At 40.9% G+C, this 18,735-nt stretch overlaps 1 protein-coding gene across 7 annotated transcripts in view; it reads left to right on the top strand.

Annotated features, from left to right (window-relative positions):
- tnip1 (TNFAIP3 interacting protein 1) overlaps window positions 1-12,356 on the top strand; it is a 47,373-nt gene extending 35,017 nt beyond the window's left edge. For 5 of the 7 annotated variants that reach the window (XM_061927566.2, XM_061927565.2, XM_061927564.2 and 2 more), the window contains 8 exons: window positions 2,484-2,615; window positions 2,698-2,826; window positions 2,916-3,038; window positions 4,132-4,257; window positions 4,333-4,416; window positions 4,773-4,988; window positions 5,236-5,323; window positions 10,718-12,356. In XM_061927566.2, coding sequence (XP_061783550.2) covers window positions 2,484-2,615; window positions 2,698-2,826; window positions 2,916-3,038; window positions 4,132-4,257; window positions 4,333-4,416; window positions 4,773-4,988; window positions 5,236-5,323; window positions 10,718-10,956 — 1,137 coding nt within the window. In that variant the 3' untranslated portion in view covers window positions 10,957-12,356. The remainder of the gene's footprint in view (window positions 1-2,483; window positions 2,616-2,697; window positions 2,827-2,915; window positions 3,039-4,131; window positions 4,258-4,332; window positions 4,417-4,772; window positions 4,989-5,235; window positions 5,324-10,717) is intronic. The other 2 variants (XM_061927568.2, XM_061927569.2) reach the window with 2 other exon arrangements.
- The last annotated feature ends 6,379 nt before the right edge of the window (window positions 12,357-18,735 follow it).

The following is an 18,735-nucleotide window of genomic DNA, read 5'->3' on the forward strand; positions in this document are numbered from 1 at the left end:
TGTCGTTTTCGTCGGTTTCGCTTGCATACGGTTCAAACCGATATGGCTCAATAGCTTCAGTTTCTTCTTCAATTTCGTTTTCGCTACCTGCCTCCACACTACAACCATCCGTTTCAATACATGCGTAATCTGTTGAATCGCTTAAGCCGCTGAAATCCGAGTCTGAATCCGAGCTAATGTCGCTATACCTTGCCGTTCTAACCGCCATGTTTGTTTGTATTGGCATCACTGTGTGACGTCACAGGGAAATGGACGGGTGTATATAACGATGGTTAAAATCAGGCACTTTGAAGCTTTTTTTAGGGACATTGCGTGATGAGTTAAAATTTTGAAAAAAACTTCGAAAAATAAAATAAGCCACTGGGAACTGATTTTTAATGGTTTTAACCCTTCTGAAATTGTGATAATGTTCCCCTTTAAAACCGTTGAAATTGCAAAAATGATAAACTTTTCTTCTAAGTTCCTTGAGAGGTAATCAAGAAGGGCGAAAGAATGCACATTTTTCCTTCCAAGTTTTCATCGGTTTTGCCGTGTTGAATGACGTCTAGAGCACCAGATAGTTCGACATGTCTGGGAACGCGACTGACTGATAATCATTGGTCACTGGACAACTCTTTTTCTGATAATGTATAGAGATAGATTTCATTGCATAATCGGTTTTTTTGCTCATCTTCTTTTAGTAGTAAGAGCGAGACCCCTTGCGTACTCAGATAGGTCGCACTCTGTTTGCTGCAAAGTAGCCATATTGGTTTTGTGGCCCACAAAAAGTCACGTGACTCGATACAACCTATTAAACGTGAGAGGTATCACTCCTATTTATTTTTGTCGGCCAAACTGTTGCACTGATCCACATGGTGTTGTTGGAGAGGAATAAAGCATGTCTACTAGATTTGTATCTTCATTGGCCAAACTGCTTTTATTTTTTTAAATTGACATTAAAGAGTGGACGATTAGTTTCTCACCTTATTTGTGTTTTTTTCATGTCAAAAAGTTGTTTCTGTAATATTTATAGGAGTGACATATAAAATATTTATTCTACTAATTTTTACAACATTGGAAAACATTAGTAAAACAGAGGCTTCTCAGAGGTTGAGCTAACTATTGGAAATGAATTGCTTAGAATGGCCAAAGGTATAGATGTGTGTGTCCAACTTCTTCTTCTGAAAGATTTATTACAACTTTTGCAAGCTGGGTAATGTTTGCTGTGGACTGTCTGGAACAACACAAACTATCAGAAATGCAGCCAATATTACTTACAGATAAAGTGTCATGAGACATGCACATATAAATTACCGGTAAATACACAGAGAACGTAAGTAAATTAAATTTAAATGAGCTCAAATATGCTTAATAAACAATAAATAATGATGCAATATGTACATACAATTAGCCTAAATAGCATATTAGCTTTGATTAGCTCTCAGTCATGCCCTGACCAAATATGTCTGATTAGCAGTCCACACAAGTCAATAACATCAACAAAGCTCACTTTTGTGCATTCACTCACAGCATAAACGTTTGGTGGACAAAATGAGACAAAGAGTGGCATACAAACATCTTTGTGGCAGCGTTGGAGAAAGTTCTACATGTAAACAAACTGTTGCGTCACTGTCCACACACTACTATTAGTAGGACAAAACGGCGCTCGCCAAATACTCTCAACAGTTAAGTATTAATACAGACATATTAAACAGTGGGCTTTCTAACAATTAGGATGGTTTGTGTCATGTTTGTCCTCCTATAGAAACCATATTAAAACAAAACATTTATTTTTCACATATTTTCACACATTTTTAAAAAATCTCCAGAGAGCCACTAAGAGGGCACGAAAGAGCTGCATGCGGCTCTGGAGCCGTAGGCTGCCGACCCCTGGCTTAGCTGTAAGCAAGCTATGCTAAATGGTAACCAGCTCTATACATTGAAGTTCAATAGCGTGAGCTGGATTCTCAATAAAAGTCATGGAGTCTAATACAATCCTTTTTTCAATTAATTTATTGTAAACACCATTGGACATTTTCTTGAAACATTTTTTAAGCTATAAATGATGTTGGTTAAGGGCTTAAGCCATTCCACCCATCTTAAGACTAGACCAAATATGTCAGTATGTGTCGAGGCTGCCTCAGGCTCAACTTGGGCCTGAAGCAGAATTATATTTTGAGGCTCCAAGGCCCCCATAACAAACTATTTTCATAGTTTTTTTTGTTGTTGTTAAAAACTATTTTATACTTTTTTAAATCAAACCTGAATTTATAGTTTTGTACAAAAAATGTTTGAATTTAACAGTTGAATATTTAGTTTTTTTAGTGCTAAATAACAAATTTGATCAAAAACAAAGTTGCACTTGTTTCTGGCACAACCCCGACCTTTCCGGGATTCAATTCTGAATATGAAATTACCAGTCCAGCACTATAACGGTGCGCCACTTGAGACGCTGTTAATTTTTGTACTTTTTTGTCCTTTGCCAATCACACCTATGAACTTAGATCACAGATCTTAGACAAAGGCTTACTGAATCCCAGAAGTCAGTGCTTGAACTGGAAGCCGAGCGAGAGCAAAGGCAGCGCGACTACGAAAAGAAGCTGTTGCTGGCAAAGTCCAAGATTGAAAATGTGCAGGTGAATATGCCGTCTGATCAATGCAAAAGATGAACACAAGTGGAAGTACAATCAGTTTGAGAATGCTGGGGACATGTTTCAGGGTGAGAAAGAGTGTCTAAATACTGAGAACACTGAGTTGAAGCAGAAAGTTCGCTACCTGCAGGACCAGCTGTTGCCGCTGAGCAAGCAACGAGAATACCAGGAAAAGGAAATTCAACGCCTCAACAGGGTGAGTGAAGGCAACACTCCGAGGTCATTGGTTTCTGTGTTAGAACCTTTTACTTGATTTTAATTAATTATCATTTCTTATCATTCCAGGCATTAGAAGAAGCCTTAAATCTGCATGCCCCTTCATCTTCCCAACAACCTCCTGGTCAGGACGCTGCCAATAACTTGAGGAAACAGGAACTACTCACGCAAATTGCTGTTTTAAAAGAGCAGGTCAGACATGCAACAAAACACGTATAGTGGGTCCTTGGGTTATGAACAAATTTAGTTCCTTATTCTGAATGAGGTGTTGTCGATAATCCAAAACCACTAAATGACGGCAAAGGACAACTGGTTTATATAAAAGTATAATACATAATAATATAATATACATCCATCCATTTTTCACCGCTTGTCCCTTTTGGGGTGGCGGGGGGTGCTGGAGACTATCTCAGCTGCATTCAGCCGGTAGAATATATCAATATATAGCATATACTGTATATATAATATGTAAATATTACATATACAATATTTTCCGCACTATAAGGCGCACCGGATTATAAGGCGCATAGAATAGACGCTACAGTAGAGGCTGGGGTTACGTTATGCATCCCGTAGTTGCGAGACCTGTTGGGGCTCAATATTGGTCCATATATAAGGCGCACCGGATTATAAGGCGCACTGTCAGCTTTTGAGAAAATTGTAGGTTTTTAGGTGCGCCTTATAGTGCGGAAAATACGGTATGTTATATTTTATATTGCTACTATGGTACTTTTTTAGTCTACCTTTTGTTTTCACCCTCTTTTTTTGCCCTTGTGTGCATTATCTTTTCCATCCTTATCCTTTCCATCCTTTGTAACTGAGCTACTGTGTGGAACAATTTCCCTTGTGGATCAATAAAGTTTGTCTAAGTCTAAGTTAACTCCTCAATCTTTGACAAAGCAGCTCAATTCGACAGAACACCGGCATGCAGCCATTGTTGATTTCTTTTCTGACCATTTTAAAATGTCTAATCTCACTTTACTTTTTACTTTTACTCTCATTTTGTTTGGCACGATGCCCCCAAAAATTTAACAAATTATGTGTTGCTGTGGTAGAATAGTGTGTGTAATGGATGGGCACAATGTATGCTAGCGCAGTGTATTGCGCACACAGGCTGGTGTATTTTTTCGCTACCAAAATTATGTTTTTTAAACAATTCTTGGATTTGCTTTTGAAACCACGAAAAATAACACAGAACATCGTAAACCAGGGACCACTTGGGTACAAAACTGACGTTTTGCGGCAATTGTGATTTCATTTTATAAATGTTTGTTTTGTAAACAAGGTAAAAATATTTGAAGAGGACTTCCGAAAAGAACGCAGCGACCGGGAGAGAATGAATGAGGAAAAAGAAGACTTGAGACGGCAAGTGGAGCGATTACAGATTCAGATTACGAATATGACCAATCAGGTAAGTGGATTGATGAGGGTGTTAAATCCCTATATTCTGTATGAATTATATGAACTGGGTTTGTATGTCTTACAGCTTCATCAGGCACAAAATGAGTGTCAGCGAGAACACACAGAGAGATGCAAGCTGGAGAGACTACAGATGCAGCATCACAAGCAGGTACTATGATTGTGTGCGTCTTTGTGCGAATGGCAGTGCTTAATGAAAGCATTGGGAGCTGATGCAGTATTTTCAAATGGTGGAAGAATTAGTGGATAATTGATGGTAAAACTAGCATACTAGCACCCTCTTGTGACCAAAGACTACTGGTACACATTTTGTACGTTTACTGAGTCTCGACAAGAGCCTGACTCCAGTGCATCCGGGGATCAGCAGTGGACCATATTGTCTGCTCAGTGGGGTTAAAGGTCAGCTGTGTGCTATGCCACGCCATAGCCTGGCCCTCCTCTGTGCTTGCTGAGTTAAGTGTCCGTGCACTAATTAGGGATCGCATGTGTACTTGTGGACCCTCGTAGGGGCAGCAGCAGAAAAGACGTACCTCAGACCCTACGTCAGGCTCAATGAACGGCCCGCTGAGCCCCCCCTACTGTGGTCCCTTTGTGCAGGTGGGACCGCAGGGCCTTGAGGGCCGACGCGTATACATCCCCCCCCGGATGCCCAATGCAGCAGGCGCCACAACCGCAACCGCCGCGGCTCCACCCCCTGTACGAGACTTCCAGCCTGTTACCCCGGTAAGGGTCCTCCGAGGTCCCTCTGTCTCAGGAGTGTGGTCTCTGATTCCCTGACAGAACCAGACTGTTTTTTGTGCTTATACACCCTTTTAAGTTAGGAGGAACAAATGGATGTAATTAAGTCCATCTAATCAATTCTGAATAAGAAGCTTATGCAGACATCTAATTATTGCATTCCAACATAGACCTATGGCTTTGTGTTTGTCGTCAATATTCATATTTCTAATGGCGCTTTATCTCTATTCAGGGTTTTCCATGGCAGTCTTCATCATTTCTTCAACCTAGAGGACCTAGAGCAGTGGGCGAGAGTTCACGACCAGCAGCAGATAATGCAGGTAAACATTTTTCACCAATGTTTACCTGCTCATAGGTCAAGCACATTCCTCACCCCTTCACTTTAGAATTTCATCTGTAAATCAATAAGGTCTTGGTTCAACCTGAAAAAAAACGAAGGATGTTAAATTAAAGCACGATTTTAGAAGCTGTTTTGCTTTCACAGCATGATTAGCGGTAGTCTAGCGTGTGCTACATTAGACATCAGCATGTGCTCTTACTGGCTGATATTTTTTTAATTAGAAGATGATTCCACACAATGGTAGTCTTCAGAATACATTACTACCTCAGCTTACTAGCTTGATTGGTTGTGTTACTGAACTCTTAACTCAAACGCTTGTATCTCAAATCAACGTCTCCTTTAAAATCAATTTAAGTGACGCTTGTGTCCCCCGCCCCCAATTTTAACATATAACATGCCTTTTTCTAACAACATTTTTGTATGAGACATATTGTAGTAAAAAAATACAATAAAATGTACCATATTTTTTCGGACTATAAGTCGCAGTTTTTTTCATAGTTTGGCCGGGGGTGCGACTTATACTCAGGAGCGACTTATGTGTGAAATTATTAACACATTACCGTAAAATATCAAATAATATTATTTAGCTCATTCACGTAAGAGACTGGACGTATAAGATTTCATGGGATTTAGCGATTAGGAGTGACAGATTGTTTGGTAAACGTATAGCATGTTCTATATGTTATAGTTATTTGAATGACTCTTACCATAATATGTTACGTTAACATACCAGGCACGTTCTCAGTTGGTTATTTATGCCTCATATAACGTACACTTATTCAGCCTGTTGTTCACTATTCTTTATTTATTTTAAATTGCCTTTCAAATGTCTATTCTTGGTGTTGGGTTTTATCAAATAAATTTCCCCAAAAAGTGCGACTTACATATGTTTTTTTCCTTCTTTATTATGCATTTTCGGCCGGTGCGACTTATACTCCGGAGCGACTTATGCTCCGAAAAATACGGTACTGCAAACAATTACAGTTGTTTTATAAAGTATTGTAGTAATACTAATAATGTACAGCATTTACCTTGAAGAGTGAACATCTGTCTTTTCTTTAGAGCTGTTTCCCCGTCAAACACAATCAGCATCTTTTCCATATTTGCATGAATAAATGTCTGCCGTTTAGATATTATTTCACATTCTTGGCTGGTGTTCGACTCATTCTGCTTCAGAATGGTGCAGACGAGCAGTTATACTCAAGAATTGATTCGCCAAGTTGGCCGCAGCGCACATCTGACTTCTGGCAACAAACGTTTGTTCTTACCCTTGAATCAAACACGAGTGTGTTTTGTAATCATGGCAGACTTAGTAACATACAAAAACAATGGCTATTTTGGGATAAATAAGGATTCCCTACCTCCTACTTTTGAAGCTAAATATACTGCTTCTTATAGAAGCCAGCACGAAGGAAGAGTGAGACGGAAGCCCGGAGAGAGAGGTGAAAGCGATTTTGACGCTGTACATATGCAACTTGGAGACGATCTATTTCGACATAAATGGCGTGCTTACCCAAAATCAACAGGAAATGTCCCCGGCCAGCTGGATCAGACAAACAACTGTCCATCCAGTGAGTCACTTTAATATCGATCATGAAACACGAAGCACGTAATGCATGTTATTACAACTACAGTACATACGCTGTCTGGATAGCTCAGCTGTGTACAAACAAAACATTAAATATGGGCTAATACTTTACAGATACTGTAACATTCCAGTCAGTACAAATTGGTGTTTTATCGCAGCGTTGTGCATTACAAACCCAAACGTGTTTCGTGTTGACGTAGAAGCTAGCTTATCTCTTGCCGTAGTTAACTTTTACGGCTAATACCGTAGCACGCAGATGTGTTACTACTAGGGGTGTAACGGTACGTGTATTTGTATTGAACCGTTTCCGTACGGGGGTTTCGGTTCGGTTCGGAGGTGTACCGAACAAGTACACATGCTAGCAGCGACCGGGCTAGGACAACATGTAAAAGCCAGAGCTGGATGACCCTCCTGCCTCGTTAAGATCTCCCGTTTGGGAACACATTGGCTTCGCGATACAACAATGGAGGACGGAGGTTTGCCGACATTGTTCAGCATCTGCTTCTGACAACATGTCAAACATGTGTTGCACCTTTCCTGCTTCCGGCTCCCAGACCGTCGTCGAGGAGCGCAGGGGAGACACTCCTCCAGGGCCGATGTATTCTCGGGGGCAACACCCTTTACTCTACCCGGCAGTGGGTCTCCGGACTCCAGGGTAAATGACGAGTCCGGCGATTAGTTGCAAATCGTGGCTTTATTGAGGTCTTGCACACAGCCAATCCAACAAAACACTAGCCACTCCCGCACTCACGCTACTGCTCCCTCACCTCGCTCGCCCACACACTCACCTCACATGCTGTCACATATTAAAGGGCCACACACACACATACGCTACTCTTATAACACATGCTAACCCATTTGAAGCGTCACCACCGCAATCAAGCAGCCTCTCCTCGGCGAGTCAGGCAGGGCTAAAGCAACAAATGTTTTTATAGCAGCAGATATAAGTCCATATTGCGTTAAAAACTAGATTTTGACCCACTTCTATGGTGGAAGAAAAATAAGCCCATATATCCTCTTACTGCCAAGTTAGCCAGGCTAGGGGGGGAAAGAAAAGTTAATCTGAGGCTGAGTTGACTTGAAACTGTTTAATGTTGCACTTTTTATATGTAGAAGAAACGTTTTGTCATTTTATTTAATCTGAGCAACAACTTGAGGCAGTTTAATGTTGATTAACGTGGACCCCGACTTAAAGAAGTTGAAAAACTTATTGGGGTGTTACCATTTAGTGGTCAATTGTACGGAATATGTACTGTACTGTGCAATCTCCTAATAAAAGTCTCAATCAATCAAAAAAAGCACTTTATATGTAGAAAGGTTTTGTTAAGAAACCATTCTGAGCCTTATCTTATTTAGTTTTTATTTTATATATGTTGACCACATCAACCCTGGCAATGGACCCTGTGTGTATATGTATGTTATGCCATTGTTTACAAATTTGGTTAAAAAAAATGTATATTTTGTTGTTTTCTTACTGTACCAAAAATGAACCGAACCGTGACCTCTAAACTGAGGTACGTACCGAACTGGAATTTTTGTGTAGCGTTACACCCCTAGTTACTACGCTAGAAAAATAGTTCTTCAGTGTTCGCTCGTACAATACAGCTGTGTTATTATACAGGTTGCGGAACGTAAATGAATTATTGTTGACTAGAGATGCGCGGTTTGCGGACACAACCGCGGAGTCCGCGGATTATCCGCGGGTCGGGCGGTTGAAATAAAAAAAAATTAGATTTTATCCGCGGGTCGGGTCGGGCGGTTGAAATTTAAAAAAATTAGATTTTAAATAGATTCAGGCGGGTGGCAGTTAAACCAATTCGGAAATATATATACATAGTTAAATGTTGTTACCCACATACGAAAAACGAGCAGGCACCTGCAGCATGCCACAACAGAAGAAGAAAAAAAAAAGAGATGGCAACGCCGGCAGCAAACGTGGTACGCGACAAACTAAAAAAGGGAATACTAAAGACCAGGGGAAAAAAAGGCCAGAAAAGTTCAGCGTGGACTCGTTTTTATGAGGTTGTAAATCAGGATGATAGTAATGCTGGCTACGTGATTTGTAAGAGCTGCGACGCTGTTTATGTCTACGACAGTCACAAAACCGGGACATCTAACATGGTGCATCACATTTGTGCAAAACCCCGAACCTCCACAAACACCCTGAGCATGGGCAGTTTCGTCCGCCGTGATCCCAGAAGAGTGCCACAGGATGTTACAACAAGGCTTACAGATGCATGTGTGAACGCAGCTGCCTGCAGCAGTTTGAGTGGCGCGAGCGCGCTTGGAGGTGCGCTCAGCGCGGCTCCCAGATGATTGCGCACTGGTGTGCGTCTGGGCCGTGACAGCGTGGCACACATTGAATGTCTCTGCTGCATTGGATCAGTCTCCTTTCTTTAACAGGCAAAAGCTTTATAACCTCACTAATGCCTTGCATCGTCTATATTAGATATATAACAACGGGCGGTAGTAAGTCGGACACGTTTCCAGTGAGGGTTGGACTCCGCCAAGGCTGCCCTTTGTCACCGATTCTGTTCATAACTTTTATGGACAGAATTTCTAGGCGCAGTCATGGCGTTGAGGGGATGTGGTTTGGTGGCTGCAGGATTAGGTCTCTGCTTTTTGCAGATGATGTGGTCCTGATGGCTTCATCTGGCCAGGATCTCCAGCTCTCACTGGATCGGTTCGCAGCTGAGTGTGAAGCGACTGGGATGAGAATCAGCACCTCCAAGTCCGAGTCCATGGTTCTCGCCCGGAAAAGGGTGGAGTGCCATCTCCGGGTTGGGGAGGAGATCTTGCCCCAAGTGGAGGAGTTCAAGTACCTCGGAGTCTTGTTCACGAGTGAGGGAAGAGTGGATCGTGAGATCGACAGGCGGATCGGTGCGGCGTCTTTAGTAATGCGGACGCTGTATCGATCCGTTGTGGTGAAGAAGGAGCTGAGCCGGAAGGCAAAGCTCTCAATTTACCGGTCGATCTACGTTCCCATCCTCACCTATGGTCATGAGCTTTGGGTTATGACCGAAAGGACAAGATCACGGGTACAAGCGGCCGAAATGAGTTTCCTCCGCCGGGTGGCGGGGCTCTCCCTTAGAGATAGGGTGAGAAGCTCTGCCATCCTGAAGGAGCTCAAAGTAAAGCCGCTGCTCCTCCACATCGAGAGGAGCCAGATGAGGTGGTTCGGGCATCTGGTCAGGATGCCACCCGAACGCCTCCCTAGGGAGGTGTTTAGGGCACGTCCGACCGGTAGGAGGCCGCGGGGAAGACCCAGGACACGTTGGGAAGACTATGTCTCCCGGCTGGCCTGGGAACGCCTCGGGGTCCCACAGGAAGAGCTGGACGAAGTGGCTGGGGAGAGGGAAGTCTGGGCTTCCCTGCTTAGGCTGCTGCCCCCGCGACCCGACCTCGGATAAGCGGAAGAAGATGGATGGATGGATGAACAACGGGCGGGTGGCGGATGGCGGGCGGGTGCGGTTTTGATTAAATGTTAGTTCGGGTGGATGGCGGATGGTTGACGACTTTTGTGATGCGGTTGCGGATGAAATAATTGCCTATCCGCGCATCTCTATTGTTGACGTTTTTTTAATGCATTTTTAAAGTAATTCAGAGGTAGAATTGATTGGTCCCATTAGCTGCATTGCTAGCCACCTAGAACGAGCAGATTTTTATGTTAGAAAGCGGAAATTAACTAAACAACTTTTGTCCCTCATAATGATTGTGAACAATAGGGAACAATTCCTAAGAAAGTGCAGTTCCCCTTTAAGTTTAGTTATCCGTGTACTTCTGCAGATCAGTCTGCAGCATCCTCAGCAGCAGCAGCACCCTCAGCAGCAGCAGCAGCAGCATCACCATCATTGTCATCCTCGGCAGCAGCAGCATTAGCAGCAGCTTCATCGTCGTCGTCGTCAGCAGCAGCTGGAGGAGGAGGAGGAGGAGGAGGAGGAACAGCAGCAACAGCAACAGCAGCAGCGGGAGGAGCAGGATTTGGAAAAAGGGAGCGACAGAATATAGATCCTGGAAAGCACTAAAGTGTCACCACCTGATGTAAATTGGGTTGTAGCATGAAACCAGTTTGTTTTGATTTGAAAAGGTGTTATTTGATCTATAATTTTCCTACTGAACTGTAGATATCCTATTGTAATGTTGTTTATACTTGCGTTTTATAAGGCAATTTGTGGAACACTTGGCTTTTCTGAATATATAACATGGACTATTTAGATTTTTTTAATACCATGTGGATCATCAGACACTTATACACTTTGTATCCAGAAAATACACCTTTTTGTGTTCCAATTTGCAACAACTTTGTTACTTGTAAGGCTACAGGAAGCCATTCCCCACTATGCCTCTTCCCATTCCAACAATGGCTAAGAACTACATGGATAAATCCAATGAAGTGAATGTTGATTGACTCACCGAGAATACCACAGTATGTTGATGTGATAAAAGCGTCCCATTTGTGTAACTGGTCAAAATGTGGTTGTTGCATACAAACATTATTTGGGTGGTGGTCAGGGTATTTTGATGGTATCATACCAAAAACATAATTGTGATTGATAATTTATTTATGATCTGCTGTTTTGATAGTTGCATTGACTAAGTGTGAATCATTGTCTTTTAGTAATGCTGCTCTATGTTGTTATAGTAACCTGATATATTGTAGCTACACATTGTATGTTTGTGTCCGGACACAGTACACGGCGTGCATACAGTACACAACCTTTTACTTTTCACCATGACGATGGACCTAATCTCATTAAACACCGCACTCAGACAGCTTATTTGACCCCTCAATGTCGCCGTATCTTGTGATCTTGCGCGCATTTTACCCCGGCGCAGTATTTAGCAGTCATGCCATTCGGATAACATTGTCATGACGCATCGGAACTATCTTTAATCAGACGGTGTCACAGCAGTGCAGCCGCCTCTGCGTTTTCTCAGAATCACCTGCCTTGCCAGCTGGCCTGTGAATTGCTGTGACCCCAGCTCAAGAGTCCCAATATCACACATAGGAGACATAACTTGAGATCATAACGATGTTGCATTTTTTTCCTTTGAAGTCACTCAGTCTCAAGTCACACACACACACACACACACCGATGTCTGAACTGAATACTCGCTAGGGTCTCTTATTTATAGGGTGTAAAATGTAGTCAGATGAAGGGCTTCTAAAAGTGGTGCATAATCTGAACAAAAAAGGCTTCATTCCGAACTTAACCAGGAACCAAATCCTATCGGTCGGAACTGAAGGGAGATGTTGGTGAAACTGCACTTTTTAAAACAAAAAAAGGTTTTCTTTGATTACTATTTTGATTACTAGCAGTTGTATTTCTTTGGTTTGCAGCCTTTTTTTCTGTTTTGCTGTAGGCAAAAGCACATGTGAGACTTTTGTATTTGACTGGCTTAATAAATCTATTCTAAATGTTTAGATTGTATGTCCACATATTTTGTGGTTGAACTACTGAAAGGCCCCCGGGCCGTGTTACACTTATTTATTTGACTAATTCAAATAAAGTGTCGGGTGTTTTAGTACATTCTACCGCCAACACACTTATGTATCTGTAGCTTTAATGCTAATGACCTGTGTTTGTATCAAGAAGTTGTAATTATCCACTTTTTACATGTGGCTGTTCAAATGGCGGCAGTTCAAAACTTGGAGACAAAACGTTTTTTCAGCAAATTCCTAAAAAGCACCAGAGTGCTCCTGTTGTTTAGAGCAGTGATTTTCAACCACTGTGCCGCGGCACACTAGAGTGCCGTGAGAAATTGTCTGGTGTGCCGTGGGAAACTATGCAACTTCACCTAATTGGTCCAAAAAATATTTTTTTGCAAATCAATAATCATAATAATGTGCCGTTGTCGAGTGCAGTGTTTTTCAACCACTGTGCCGTGGCACACTAGTGTGCAGTGGAAGATTATCTAATTCCACCTATTTGGGTTAAAAATATTTTTTGCAAACCAGTAATTATAGTCTGCAAAATATGTGTTGTTGTTGAGTGTCGATGCTGTCTAGAGCTCGGCAGAGTAACCGTGTAATACTCTTCCATATCAGTAGGTGGCAGCAGGTAGCAAATTGCTTTGTAGATGTCGGAAACAGCGGGAGGCAGCGTGCAGGTAAAAAATGCGTCTTAATGCTTAAACCAAAAATAAACAAAAGGTGAGTGTCCCTAAGAAAAGGCATTAAAGCTTATGGAAGGCTATGCAGAACGAAACTAAAACGGAACTGGCTACAAAGTAAACAAAAACAGAATGCTGGACGACAGCAAAGACTTACTGTGGAGCAAAGACGGCGTCCACAATGTACATCCCAACATGAAATGACAATCAACAATGTCCCCACAAAGAAGAATAAAAACAACTGAAATATTCTTGATTGCTGAAACAAAGTAGATGCGGGAAATATCGCTCAAAGGAAGTCATGAAACTGCTACAGGAAAATACCTCAAAAAAAGAGATAAAGCCACCAAACTAAAAGCGCAAGACAAGAACTAAGACACTACACTCAGGAAAACAGCAAAAAACTCAAGATAAGTCATGGCGTGATGTGACAGGTGGTGACAGTACACCTACTTTGAGACAAGAGCTAAATTGATGCAATTGTTGGTTATGGTTTAAAGTCATATCCAACAATTGCGACGACGACTTTTTACTGTCAACTGAGTTTATTTTTTTAATGTTTTCTGCTGGTGGTGTGCCTCCGCATTTTTTCAATGCAAAAAAATGTGCCTTGGCTCAAAAAAGGTTGAAAAACACTGGTTTAGAGCAGTGTTTCTTAACCATAGGGCGCCCCATAGATAGCCGCCCAAAAAACATGTGTTTCTCAGTTGTAATACACGTTTCCACCACTTGAGGCGGTAGTGACAATATCAAAACAGGAAATGTGGAGCTAAAATCGCCAAAATTATGACTAAAGTAATGAAACTATTTTAATTTTACAGTTTATTTAAGAAACATTATTTACCGTTAATTCAAATGTATTTATGTTAGCACCGCGTATGTATGTAGATTTATTTTTCATCAATTTTTATGAGTCCCTTCTTTTGCAATATTAAACTTAGCCTGACCTACTGTAAACTTGATCATCTTTGTGATTGACACATGCTTTCATAACATTTGACAAGGTTGTAAACTGTAAGTACGTTGGATATAATCATTAAATGCGATTAATATCAAGAGAAAAAATGTGAGGTCAATGATAATATTTTGAGTGGGTCCCTGGCCCTTCTGTAGTGGACAAGTTGGGCTTTGAGGTCTAAAAGGTTTAAGAGAAACCTGGACCACTAAACAGATATTGGCAGACGGATTTTTACCATTTTAACCTTGCAAGCAAACATAAAACGCTGGGGTCCAAACTAGTGATTTACACAACTGAGGTGTTCCTCAAGGCACCCCTTTAAGTCCTCTCCTTTTTTTTGTAATTGGGGCTTGAGAGGGCGATGTAGAACACTGTAAGGGCCCTATTAAAACACTTTTTTTTTTTTTTTTTTCAATTCTTCTCCCCGTTTCGACGTGTCCCCAAATTTCAGGTATGGCCAAAAAAAATTTGATTTTAGGGGTCCCAAAAACTAAATTTAAAAATTGGCTCTGTAGCGTCTCCTTTAAAATTAGTAAAAAACTTGTAAAGAGCCTAATGTCTTGTAGTGGAATTTCTGACTTTTGAACTATAGAGTCATACCAAAGACTATAAAAATGGGACCCATTACCTCCCTGCTTGGCACTCAGCATCAAGGGTTGGAATTGGGGGTTAAATCACCAAAAATGATTCCCGGGCGCGGCCACCGCTGCTGCCCACTGCTCCCCTCACCTCCCAGGGGGTGATCAAGGGTGATGGGTCAAATGCAGAGAATAATCTCGCCACACCTAGTGTGTGTGTGTGTGACAATCATTGGTACTTTAACTTTTTAACTTTAATATTTCATGTCTGTCAAGAATGTCTGCTCGTTTCATTTCTCGTCTATTCTAAACCACCATAGGACCAGATGTAGGCAAAAGTTGAATATGGAGTCGGGCTGACCATTCTACAAAATGTTTTGATTGTCTAAGTATGACTAAGGGTTTCAAGGAGATTGCGGAACAAACTGGTCGAAAACATCAGGACCTTGACGCACGAGGAAAACAGATAAAAATGACGAAGTCAAACCAAGGGAGAGCTTTTTTTCATTGCATGCTGACAAGCGCGCCCGGGGAAAACTGTCTGTGTGCTCGACAACTTAATCCAACCATTGTACCATTTAATTATGAGTAAAATAAAACTATTGTGTTAAATCCACTTTTGTTCTCATTTAAAACCTGGACCTTCCACTACAGTCGTGGCTGTCTTGAATTACCAATAATTTCTACAATTCTTATTTTTTTGTAATAGAGTGATTGGAGCACATACTTGTTAGCAGGGTTGTGCACATGATTATAGAGGGGCAGGGGCTCAAAGTCAGAAAAGGGCAGGACATTTTTTTTTGGTCCTTTACACAATATGGAAATTAATGTAAAATTAAATTTGCTAATAGGAAGCTAACTACTTGGCTGTGTGTCCTTTGTAGGTAAAAGTGATTGCCATTTCTTTTGTGTCAACAAATTATTGTCATAATGAGTTAATTCACATTATCATAGGCTTGGAAGACATGAAAAGCAACAAAACACTGGTTTATTATTAGGCTATTTATTGTTAAAGATAAGCACTTTTAATATTGAACATTGAACAGTGCAACATGAACTTTGAAAAAAAATACAAAAATAAATATAGTTGTTTAACCCAGCCACTCTTCAAGCAGACTTGCTGTACTTTTCTTCATTAAGAAAAAGACGAACGCAGAACACACCATCCTTGTCTGGTGAGTATTCCAACCACGGCCTAGTGTTATACCAGTTTCTTTGAAATGATCGTCCATCTGCATTTTTGGGACATCTAAGTACAGGTTGACATGGTGCTCTATCAACACACATTTTGACATAGCTGGCATTACATTTTAGATCAAAAGCTTGTTGGTGGGCAGGATCTGTAGGATACTTTAACAGTGCAATATTTGATAAGACCTCTTCTCCTACATCACTTGTAGCTCCTTCAACTTCCCCCTCATCTATGGCTTCCTCTGCAGTAGTATCATCTGCCTCAGTTCCTGTGGATTCTTCCTCCCCAACATTTACCGGGATTTCTATGGCTTCCTCTGTGTCAGGAGTTGCATCTAAAGCCTCTTTTCTCTCAGGTGTTGCTTCTACACTCTCCCCCTCCTCTCTCTCAGGTGTTGCTTCTAAGGTCTCTGCTTCTCTCTCAGGTGTGACACTTTCTGAGGTCTGTGGTCTTTCTTGAATTCTGGTGCTAGTACTTGGTTTTAGCCATGCATTAAGAGGTCTGCTACCCTTAGCTGCTTCCTGGCACTCCTTCTCCTTCCTTTTCTGTATCCTTTCTTTTTTTGGCATTGTGCTGCAGGCATAATCAACATGAATCAAGTTTAAATACAGATGGTAATATTCCTAACAGATAACCTACATCTTATATCCCCAGAATGCTGAAATTATTATTATTAATAATAATAATAATAATAATAATTATTATTATTATTATCATTATCATTATTATTCTTATTATTATTGTTATTATTATCATTATTTTGTTAACCCACACAGTAATAGCAAAGCCACAATAAACTTTATATCTAAACCTCTGCTGTGAGAAATGTGATCCGCCGTAAACACAGTGCATTTTATTTTGAAAATTAACCCGGTGTTTTATTTTGTATTTTCTACACTACTTCCTGACCCGCACGATCCGCTCTGCTCTGTGCGGAATTGATGTGCCGTGCTCAATTGATCCGCCGTGCTCCGACGTCCGGCAAAAACAGAAGCTGACACATTGAATAATAGAATAATACAGCGTTTTTCTGAAATATTACCCATATTAGATGCTGAATAAGTGGACGGCGACTAGACCATAACTCACAGGTTCAAGTTGCTCCACTGTCACGTGACGTCTCCTCAGGGGCGCAGTTGGCTCTCTCTCCTCTCACTTACTCACTCACTCGCCTTCTCTCTCTCTCTCTCCCTCTCTGGCGGAAGCGGCAGGCTCAAACAACCCGGTATTACAAGAAAACGTGGAGTTTTTGTACCGCTGTTTTTTGTTTTTTTTTTACATCCCTGACAGGAATTTATTAATGTTGTTTAAATAAATAAAAAAATAAAAAAAACACACACACAGGCAGAGGGCACTTTTTAAGACGAGGCAAAAAAGGGCAGGGGCTCAAGCACCCATAAGGCCCTATGTGTGCACGTGCCTGCTTGTTAGTCACACAAAACATTCATGAAGTTTGGTTTATTATGGGTCTACTGAAAATGTGAGCAAATCTGCTTGGTCAAAAGTATACATACAGCAATGTTAATATTTGGTTACATGTCTCTTGACAAGTTTCACTGCAATAAGGCGCTTTTAGTAGCCATCCACAAGCTTCTGGTTGAATTTTTGACCACTTCTCTTGACAAAATTGGTGCAATTCAGCTAAATTTGTTGGTTTTCTGACATGGACTTGTTTTTTCAGCAGGTGAGGCCTTTAATCCCGGGAACGCCATTCCTACCGTCAAGCGTGGTGGTGGTAGTCTTATGCTCTGGGCCTGTTTTGCTGCCAATGGAATTGGTGCTTTAAATGGGACAATGAAAAAGGAGGATTACTTCCAAATTTTTCAGGACAACCTAAAATCATCAGCACAGAGGTTGGGTCTTGGGCGCAGTTGGGTGTTCCAACAGGACAATGACCCCAATCTAGGGTTGTCTGATAATGGCTTTTTTGCCGATATCCGATATTGTCCAACTCTTAATTACTGATACCGATATCAACCGATTCCGATATATACAGTCGTGGAATTAACACATTATTATGCCTAATTTGGACAACCAGGTGTGGCGAAGATAAGGTCCTTTTTAAAACAAAATAATAATAGTAAAATAAGATAAATAAATAAAAAAAATTCTTGAATAAAAAAAGAAAGTAAAACAATATAAAAACAGTTACATAGAAACTAGTAATTAATGAAAATTAGTAAAATTAAATGTTAAAGGTTAGTACTATTAGTGGACCAGCAGCACGCACAATCATGTGTGCTTACGGACTGTATCCCTTGCAGACTGTATTGATATATATTGATATATAATGTAGGAACCAGAATATTAATAACAGAAAAAAACAACCCTTTTGTGTGAATGAGTGTGAATGAGGGAGGGAGGTTTTTTGGGTTGGTGCACTAATTGTGAGTGTATCTTGTGTTTTTTATGTTGAATTAATAATAAAAAAATAAAAAAACAAAAAAAAACGATACCGATAATTTCCGATATTACATTTTAAAGCATTTATCGGCCGATATTATCGGACACCTCTACCCCAAACACACGTCCAAAGTGGTAAAGGAATGGCTAAATCAGGCTAGAATGAAGGTTTTAGAATGGCCTTCCCAAAGTCCTGACTTAAACATGTGGACAATGCTGAAGAAACAAGTCCATGTCAGAAAACCAACACATTTAGCTGAACTGCACCAATTTTGTCAAGAGGAGTGATCAAAAATTCAACCAGAAGCTTGTGGATGGCTACCAAAAGTGCCTTATAGCATGTGAAACTTGCCAAGGGATATGCAACCAAATATTAACATTGCTGTATGTATACTTTTGACCCAGCAGATTTGGTCACATTTTCAGTAGACCCAAAATAAATTCATAAAAGAACCAAACTTCATGAAGGTTTTTTGTGACCAACAAGTATGTGCTCCAATCACTCTATCACAAAAAAATCAGAGTTGTAGAAATGATTGGAAACTCAAGACAGCCCTGA

This window comes from Nerophis lumbriciformis, linkage group LG35 (genome assembly GCF_033978685.3).
Source record: "Nerophis lumbriciformis linkage group LG35, RoL_Nlum_v2.1, whole genome shotgun sequence".
In the NCBI taxonomy this organism is placed as follows: domain Eukaryota; kingdom Metazoa; phylum Chordata; class Actinopteri; order Syngnathiformes; family Syngnathidae; genus Nerophis; species Nerophis lumbriciformis.